Source organism: Polyodon spathula, chromosome 2 (assembly GCF_017654505.1).
Source record: "Polyodon spathula isolate WHYD16114869_AA chromosome 2, ASM1765450v1, whole genome shotgun sequence".
Lineage (NCBI taxonomy): Eukaryota > Metazoa > Chordata > Actinopteri > Acipenseriformes > Polyodontidae > Polyodon > Polyodon spathula.
This window is the reverse complement of record NC_054535.1, coordinates 100,953,974-100,963,873: the sequence shown is the minus strand read 5'-3', so window position 1 is coordinate 100,963,873 and position 9,900 is coordinate 100,953,974. Positions and strand designations below refer to the sequence as shown.

The 9,900-nt window shown below is 39.1% G+C and overlaps 1 protein-coding gene across 6 annotated transcripts in view; it reads left to right on the top strand.

Moving 5' to 3' along the window:
* LOC121305420 (rho guanine nucleotide exchange factor 28-like) overlaps window positions 1-9,900 on the top strand; it is a 116,379-nt gene that overhangs the window by 70,204 nt on the left and 36,275 nt on the right. For 5 of the 6 annotated variants that reach the window (XM_041237095.1, XM_041237084.1, XM_041237077.1 and 2 more), the window contains 5 exons: window positions 144-457; window positions 1,719-1,911; window positions 2,698-2,809; window positions 3,481-3,558; window positions 4,430-4,472. In XM_041237095.1, the coding sequence (XP_041093029.1) occupies window positions 144-457; window positions 1,719-1,911; window positions 2,698-2,809; window positions 3,481-3,558; window positions 4,430-4,472 (740 nt within the window). The remainder of the gene's footprint in view (window positions 1-143; window positions 458-1,718; window positions 1,912-2,697; window positions 2,810-3,480; window positions 3,559-4,429; window positions 4,473-9,900) is intronic. The other variant, XM_041237090.1, reaches the window with a different exon arrangement.

The window sequence follows — 9,900 nt, the reverse complement described above, 5'->3', positions numbered from 1 at the left end:
CCGGGAAATAAAGCAGTTGCTGTATTTCTGGAATGAATCCTCCTCTTCTTAATAGTCTACTCAAACTACAAGCATGTAAAATTGCATCTATAATACTGCTTTTGGCTTGCAAGAGAATCTGACCCCCCTCAATCACATTGCAGGTTGATGACATGGATATAAAGTACAGCACTGATGGGACCATCACTGAAAGCACATCAACAGACAGCTCTAGCCAGGATCTGAGTTGGGGCATTCGCTCCGACGCTGGCTCCCTGAATGCAGGCCCACTTGCCTCTAACCACATATCTGAACGCTGCAATGATAAATTGGACACCACAAGTAATACAGCCGACACAGAGCAGTTGCACACAATCTCAGCTGCCAACTTGGCTCTTGCAAGACTGAATCAGACACAGCGGCCCCTGGGATTTAATAAAGGAGGAGGTGCACCAGATAGCAAGATGAGCGAACAGAGGTACAGCACTTGTATTTGTTTGTTTATTGCTTTATCTATTTTGCATCATTTCTCCACCATTTTGTTTCCAAATTGAATTATGTCAATGATCTCTGTGACAGTGATTGGCCATTGTGACCCGCAGGAACCTGACTAGAACAGTGGGCCAGGTGGATTATGACCAGGTGCTGACGCCACAGGGTGTGCTCACTTTATCAGGAACACCTTCATTCTGTTCCTTTAATTACCTGATTTTTCTTTTTTCTGGTGGCTTCCAGCCTTTCAGAAATGTTTTTGATTGCATTCCATCTGCAAGCACGGGGGGCTTTGGTCTGTTATTATAAGCAGCCAGCCGTTCAGTACAGCAACAGAAGTCAGGAGAAAAGTGGGTTTCTGTGTAGACTGCTGGAATAACCCCCTGCAGAGCAGGTACAATGGTTCAGGTCTGTCAGGAATGTAGCCGTGTAACAGAGCACATTGAAACATCAGGGATTCACAGGGTCCTTCATCAAACTGACTCCTAATGTTAAACACATTTTATATGTATAGAGACTGAACAGACAACCAGTGTTGATTGTGGTTAAAATACTGTGTGGAAACAGAAAGAATATATGTTGATTAATGGTTTGTGTGCATTGCTTGATTCTTGCAGACCACTCCACATACACTGAATAGAAAGCATGTAGGCCTGCATTCCCATTGGAATGGGTGTACTGTAAATGGTACTCAAATTGGCATCTTGCATTGAACTCCTGTACAGGAACGTGCAAGCTGTTTGTAATGAAAACCATGCAATTTATGGAATATGTGTTGATAAAATATGTTGGGTGTCTTTAATTAATTTATTTTTAATTTTAGAAAGTTTGAGAATAGCTTGTAAAATAAATATGAAACACTGTCTATAGCACATTTCAGCTATGAACAGAATTTAAAAATAGTTTGAGAATCAAGTATCATCACTTATTACACATCAGCAGTGGTCCACATACAAATTCACACTGCTTTCTGTTTGTATAGTAAAGAATAACTGAATTGCTGTGCAGTTGTTTACTCTTCTGGCCAGTTAATACTGTATGTCTTCTCTTAACAAGAGTTTATTACAGTAACTCTAACCTGAGTTGTTAGTACCACTGAAGGTGTGGCTCAATGGAACTGGCAGCTCTCCACAGTGTTCTGGTCCTGTAGTTAGGCTTTGTATTTGGGGAATGTTTTGTTTCTGGTTGTGTAGTTAGGCTTCGTTTTTAGGGAATGTTTTTTTTCAATGAGTTGTTATTTAATACAGCCCCAGTCTGGATGGTCTCTATGTGGACAGTGAAGAAGAGGATAATTCGGACAAGTCTCGTCCATCCAACCTTTCATCTGCAGCCCATCTGCAAGTGAGCAGTGGTGATGAACAGGTCTCCTTCAACACGTCTCCAGAGTTGTCTGCCAACAGAATAAGATCCAGCTCTGCGTACATCACTGCTAACTTAAAGGTAGTCAGCTTCTGTCTGTGTGTGTGGGTGTAGACATGTGTATAAAAGTATAACCTATGTTGTGGGAACCAATTGATCCAAACAAGGATGGTAATTGGTGCATAAGATGATATTCGTGTATTACAGCTTGGTCTGCATAGTGCTCTTTTTTTCACCCTAAAAAGTTGGTATTAAATAAAGCCTTACACATAGAAGTATTTGGTTTAGCCCCAAATTGTAGGGTTATAATAATCTATGACCATTTGGATGAGAACGGATAAATCTAAAATGTTCATCATTGGGAGTTGATTTCTAAAACTCTTTCAATGCTCAAGTTGTATAGGAGATAACTCCACTCAAAACAGCAAACTATTAAACTACAGTAAATGACCTACAGTAAATATATATATATATATATATATATATATATATATATATATATATATATATATATATATATATATATATACAGTCCGATTTTAAATTGAATAAGATCCATTTGGGCCCTGTTTTCCAGTGTGCTTTAATGTTAATGTTATTTTAATTTGTAAGAAGAAATATGCTGTAGTCCTACTCTCTGTCCTTACTCCTGTTTTATGTACTCCAAAATGACATACATTTAACGCTAACTTAAAATGCATTTTCAACACTGCCTAATAAGGTGAAGTGGATAAAAGAGATATCAGGAAGTGTGACAAAACCTTAGTCCAGAGTAGCGTGCAGTGTGAAATTTCAAATGGATAGGAAAAGTAGTGTGAATTAACAGTGTTACAGATCTCTAATCAAGTGCAATGCTAATATTCTCAGGAACCGGTGGATTCTGGAGTCCGGCTGCGTTCTTATTCCTATTCTTCCCCCAAGATTACCCTGGCCAGACCTCGCGGCATTCGGGACTCAGGGAATTCCCATCTGAGCGAAGGTCAGTTTATGGCCTCTCTCGTGCTCATGTTTAAAGCATTCTGAAGTAGTCTGTTAGGTACTGTCATATTCAAATTTACTAACAACAAGTGCTAACATGTATGTTGCATTTCTATCATAATCTCTGATCCTTTTCTACATTTTCAAGGAGGAATTTTACTTGAATGAAACCAAACCCTCTGGGGGAAATCCAAAAAACAATGTTACTCCAAAGTGTGATTAGTGCCATTTTGATTCTGAAAAGAGAGAAACACCTGTTAATATTACAAATTAGAAATAAACAACGTATGACTTCCTAAGAGTCTCATTTCACAAAAAATAGTGCTAATGACATGATTTTCAACTCAATTATTATTGCATTTTCAAAGTAGCACTACTTAATAATCCAGAAAGTTTTATAAAGGTTTCTTATCAAAAACCAAATGTTTAGCTTTGTATTGTTTGGCCTTTTATTTCTTAACAAAAGATAACCGAATGGTGAAGATTATCTGACATGCTAGTGAGGTATCAACACCCCATTGTGCTATTCATAATGTGTGATATCAGAAATCTGTCCAAAACTTTTCTGTGGTGAACTACAATAGACAGAAAAGCGACCAATGAACAGAAAAGGTAAAAGAAGGAACCCTTTTCCAAGCATTTCATAGAAAGAAATGTATCCCTGCTCTGTAGATGGTGTGTTCAACAGCGGCCGGTCCCTTCTGCAGGCTCTCTCTCTGTCTAAATCAGTGTCTCTGCTCCACCCTGGTAGTAAGTACACCCTGGACCCACAAATACAGGGTCCTCCAAATACAAGGCATGACATTCAGATAACTGTTCATTGGTGGAATGGGGGGAACCTCCCATAATCATGTAAACAACATTGCTTGCTGTAAGGTGTAATCACTAATTCAATGTACTGTATAGGTGTTCATATTGTTTTCTTAATGTGGCGTCTTCATTGCAGATGAAATGGAGGTTCTGCACTGGTGCTGGAAGCTACAAAGTGCATGCTCTTACTTCCAACTAATCCAACTAATATTTATACATGGTTATTAAATCTAAAACAAAAGGCTGTTATTCAGTAGACTTCAGTCTGTATACAGTGGGCATGCCTTTTGTACCTTGAGACACACACTCGCTGCTGTCCTGAGCAGTGGCAGCACTGGCTGCTTGCATCTATTATACAAGCCATTGTTTCAGTGTTACTTTCTCCTTTCCATTCCTCATCTGGCATGTCAGTCTTCAGAGCAGCCGTTCTCAAGCATCTCATTCTCAGCTCTGGGGAATATGAATGTTATCTTGATGTTCTCTTGATAAGTCCTTCTTTGGGATGCCAGGAATTGCATATTAAGGTTGGTTACAATATTCCAAATTGAATATATTAAAGTTAGAAAGTAGATTCAAAGCTAGCTTAAACCTAAGCATGAGTTGCTACACAGAATTAGACTTCTGTTATACTCTTAACGTTGTATGGTAATGATGTTAGGTGGTTGCAGGTTGATTTGAAGGTTGAGAACTGCTGTTCTAGGCGATAACATGATGAAGGCTGTCTTGCTTCCTAATTAACTGTGATCCTTTCTGAAGAGCTGCTTGTTTCTCTTAATGTTTTTAACTTTTTGAAATGTTTTACTTTTTGCAGAGCAGCGTGCTTACAGCTTGCCAGAGCAGCCCAGAGAGAAAAGGTATGTGCCATTTGATTGACATTATTGATCAGCTTTTATCATACATGATTGTGCACTTGTGCTATGGATGTTTTGTAACTAAACTGCTTCTGCGGGTCCATAACACTATATATGCTTACTTTGTTTTATAGTTTGTGCCATTTGGAAATGAATTGTCTTTCAAGGGGGAAGATTGTGGCAAGAAAAAAGTCATTGCATGACCTGCTTGTGTATCAACAGTACCTGCACTCTTGAATTAGAAACTATGGGTTACACCCAATGCTTCTGTTTGTCCAACAAGTGTGTTCGGTTGTCCAGTTTAAGTTTGCTGCAAATTCTGTCCTCTTTCAGGTCCTCTTTCTACTTAAAGAGTAATTGTTCTTTATTTCTCCAATGAAAGTCTTATTACCTTCCCCACCTTTTGATTTGGCGGCTGTTGCCCCCTGAACACACTTTGCATGGTGCCTCTACACACGTTTACCAGGGTATTGCTCCAGGTCCTTGCTGGCTGTGCATGGTGCCTCTGCACACGTTTACCAGGGTATTGCTCCAGGTCCTTGCTGGCTGTGCATGGTGCCTCTGCACATGTTTACTAGGGTATTGCTCCAGGTCCTTGCTGGCTGTGCATGGTGCCTCTGCACATGTTTACCAGGGTATTGCTCCAGGTCCTTGCTGGCTGTGCATGGTGCCTCTGCACATGTTTACCAGGGTATTGCTCCAGGTCCTTGCTGGCTGTGCATGGTGCCTCTGCACATGTTTACCAGGGTATTGCTCCAGGGTCTTGCTGGCTGTGCATGGTGCCTCTGCACATGTTTACCAGGGTATTGCTCCAGGGTCTTGCTGGCTGTGCATGGTGCCTCTGCACATGTTTACCAGGGTATTGCTCCAGGTCCTTGCTGGCTGTGCATGGTGCCTCTGCACATGTTTACCAGGGTATTGCTCCAGGGTCTTGCTGGCTGTGCATGGTGCCTCTGCACATGTTTACCAGGGTATTGCTCCAGGTCCTTGCTGGCTGTGCATGGTGCCTCTGCACATGTTTACTAGGGTATTGCTCCAGGTCCTTGCTGGCTGTGCATGGTGCCTCTGCACATGTTTACCAGGGTATTGCTCCAGGTCCTTGCTGGCTGTGCATGGTGCCTCTGCACATGTTTACCAGGGTATTGCTCCAGGTCCTTGCTGGCTGTGCATGGTGCCTCTGCACATGTTTACCAGGGTATTGCTCCAGCCCCTCCACACAGTGCAGCACTTATTCTTATTGTACTTTTTGTTTAGTCTTGCTGTTTTAAAGGATGCATGTGTTGCAAGCAGGCAGTCTTTGTTCAGAGGTGCACACACTCCACCAGCTGTTTCTACAGTAGACACTGATCTGCATGCCTAAGAGGGTTAGCAAACAGTCAGCAGCCGCTCCTATTTACCCTCAGCTTTCAAGCTCTGTTTCAGTATAATGCCAGTTTGATCTAGTCTTACAGCTGTGGAACCTAAACTTCTGTCAGACTTGTGTGTAAATCATTTTGAAAGAAGCTTCACATAAATCACTGACTCGTTATGATTTTCTAATTTATTGTGAGCTTTTTAAATCGGATAATTGTTTAACCTGTTCGATTTCATTTTCAGTTTATTTTTTATTTTCTATGCATTTTCCAATATGTTTAATATTAACTCATATCAGAAGCTCTCCACTAATATCTTAGTTCTGTTTACTTTGAAATGATCAGTAGAAAAAATGGCTATTGCTGTTGTTTTAATGGGAATTTAGTATTATTGTTTACAAAGCAGTTTCATAATATACTAAAATAAATTCAAACTAACATTTCAATACATTTCAGTTCCACTGTTTAACTTACTTATGATTGATAACTTTATTAAACCCGATATAAGCAAAGTACTGTTTCATTCAACCACACTGTGTTCATCCCCACTAATGAGCGTCAGAAATAATGTGATTAAAATATTCCATCAAATGGTTGGATAACTAATACAGAACAAAAGGGTTAGTTTCATTTTTGTCATTGTTTGGTAAATAGATGAATAAAGGTGATTTCATGAAATATATGAGCTGTCACTACATCAATCAATCACAGTCCTTTTATAATCATAAAACATGCTGAATCTTTGCGTCACCTCGTAATCTTTAGTGCAGTGAACAAAATGAATTAGTCAACCTGTCTCATTAGTCAATCAATGACTGCTGAGGGATGGGATTTCTAAGTATGTTGGCTTGGCAAGTCCTGAGAACCTGGAAACTAAAGCCAATTGTACTCTAGTCTACATGTTGCTAGAAAATGTAGAATGAAAGCTGTTGCTTCTACATTGCTGCTTCAGATTTCAGGGGACACTACAATATGTAGATATTTCCTGTCAAAAAGTATATTAGTGTTTTTAGTGTCCACATCATTTTCACCAGTATTTCTTTTTAAATAAACTATATATATATATATATATATATATATATATATATATATATATATATATATATATATATATATATGATTGTATTAGTAATATTTACATTACAGTAGTTATTTACCATTACTCTCATCATGTTTGTTCTGAATTTGTTATTTTTGGCTTGAATATTTTGCGTGATGGTTTTTCTGTTTTATTTGTGTGAAATGAGAGAAGTTGAAATGTGATTGTTACAGTTTTTTTAAGTTTTTTATTATATTATTTTGAACAGCATTCCAAATTACGCCAGGTGAGGATTTGCTTTTCTTCTACAAGTCAGATATCAATATTTACAAGTTGCGTCTGCTGAACTGCAATGTTCAAATGTCTTTAAACAAAAAGTAGGACTCACTTTATCCATTACTATTAAGTTGTATCAAATGAAAGCCTTTATTTGAGCCAAAATGATACTGAAAACACAACTTGGGAATGTAAATGTAACACACCACTGCAGTTTAACATGGATGCTCTAATACTTCAGCATCGGTACCAATCCAGCCTTTGTTGTAATTGCTAATATGAGACTATAATGCCAACACAACATTGTGTTTAAAACGGTTCATAGTAGGAAATCTTTTTTTTCAAGGAATGTGGTATTAATAAGTTTGTTGACTTTAATGCCGCTCCACTACATCTTGTGGTGTTACTGACAGACTGGTCGTTAAATATCAGGAATGGACTTATTAACACATATTTACACCTATAAAAAAAGAAAATAAACATTGAAAAAAAAAACACCCTGAAAAAAAACAGTAAGGAGTCTCTCTCACAATATCACACACCATCTTCACATTCATGTTCTCTGTCATTTTTCTTAGGTTTTTTTTTTTCCCCGCAAAGAAGCTAGTCGCATGACTTTTTACATCACTTTCATTGGCTGATTTATTCTATGATGTAATGATGCTTCTACAAAATCAACAGTTCTTTGATACAGTTACTTGAAACAAGGTTGCCTGAAACATGTAGCTTGCACGTCACTTTCTACAAAAAAAAGTTTCCCTTTCTACATTTTTCTCTCAACGTGTAGGTTAGTGTCCCTTTGGGTTAAGTGTTTCTTCTATTCCCAGCCTTCTTTCAATCCTTAGCCATTTACACATTGTAAATACCTCGATGGATTCATTGTGCTGTTGCAGCTTGTTTAATTCAGTTTTTTAACTAAAGATAAATGGTATGATGTCCTCTCTTTTCGTTCTGATAAAAAGGTCTTGACTGCTTTCCCCAGTAACATGTCCGCTCAGTGTAAAATAGTAACGGTTTCACAAATCTGGCTGGAAGTGGAACCTTTTCCTCCCACCACTCTCATCAACAAGGTTCATTCAACCGTCACAGCCTTTGAAGCCCTGACAGCTGTCACTAAACACTTCCCATTGGTTTATCCTGGCTGTCATAAAATACAAATAAGAATTGGAGAAGGGGAGCAGTGAACAGCTAGCAGTGTGAATACGACTAGCCTTGAGTAACATTAGCAATCTCAATTCCCATCTTGTAGTGCTATGGACTCTGCTGAGCTCCCAAGGAGAGCTTTGATCCCTGTTCCTGTGAGCTGTGTACCTGCTGTATAAACACAGAAACACAGTGCAAGTTCGTTGTTGTGTGTTCCAGTTATACCAAAGATAAATCCTACAAAGCTGTTTATCAAATCTTACATTTCGTGCTGCATCTTTCATTTTGTTGATCTGTTTGGAATCTGAAAGCAATACTACAAAGCAACCAAGTATTCTAATTTTAAACCATATTGGATCTATTACTCAGTTCACCTAAAGGGTTGCTGAACAATATACTGCTGCCATGAAACCAGGGGGCTTTAGGAAACTGCGAGTTAAAATGTGAACGTATGTAAAACATCAGGGCTCTACTTATTTTTAATATTAAAATGGTGTCGGTATTTCGATTCTCCACTGTTAAGCTCAACCGAATAGACCTGAATATTTAGAAGCAATGCAAGAAAAGCTATTTCAAACTTGGTAAGTGCTTCAAATTGGGAATTTGGTTCACACTTGGTCTTCCTGGTGTCATTGAATAATTATGGTGATCCAGGTTCAAATAGGATGTGCAGTGACACGAGGAAGTCAAGAAGGGGTCTCAGTGAACCAGGGATGAATTTACAAGGTCTGAGTTAGCTGTTGTCATATTGCAACCCTATATTATATTTTAAAATCAAAATACTTGGTTGCGAAAGAAAAAAAAAAAAAAACAATCTTCGACTACACAGTGGTTATGAGACAACCTAAAACAGTTCTGTAAAGAGCTTTTAATATACTGGCGAATGCACTTTTTAATACATGTACAATCAAAACTCTACCAGGTGTTTGGTGATGTGTGAGAGCTGTATTTGTCAGGTTGCACGCCGTATTGTTTCCTGCAGTCGAACGTTAGGTCATGTGTTGTTTTCTGTAGGGAGTTAAATTCCCGTAAAAGAGCTCAGTCAGCAGAGGAGGGGGGCAGTCCGGAGCTGGCAGAGTCCCTGCAGCACCTCACTCTCTCGGAGTTCCTCAAGGAGTACGTGGTATAGCCCCCTTCTACAGCCACACGCATGCGTAGGACCAGCAAGCCACGTGCTATTAACCACATTAACCCATTCCACTGGCTATAACTTTGTAACCCAGCTCCGCACATCCATCCCTCCCTATTTAGTGCTAACTGTAAGAAGAGCTCCTGCCGTAGCCATGCTGCCTTCACAGTAACTGGACCAGATTGCATCAGAGTGTGCTTGATAGAAAGTCTACCCCAGGATAGCCAAGTCAGTAGTTTATTATACTGCACATAGATACATTAATTAGAAAACGGACATACGTTTGTAATATGTATCCGTGTATTACAGGGATGGGTAACTCTGGCTGTGGAGGGCTTTTCTACTCCAGGTTTAACAGGTATTATGAAGTAGTTCCCTGCTTTCAGGGGTTTAATTGGTTCAATTAAAATTTAAGAATGGTTGGAACAAAGACCTGGTTAGGAAGGGCCAGGGGTTAACCACGCTTGGTGTATTAGATTAGTTTAGTGGTCT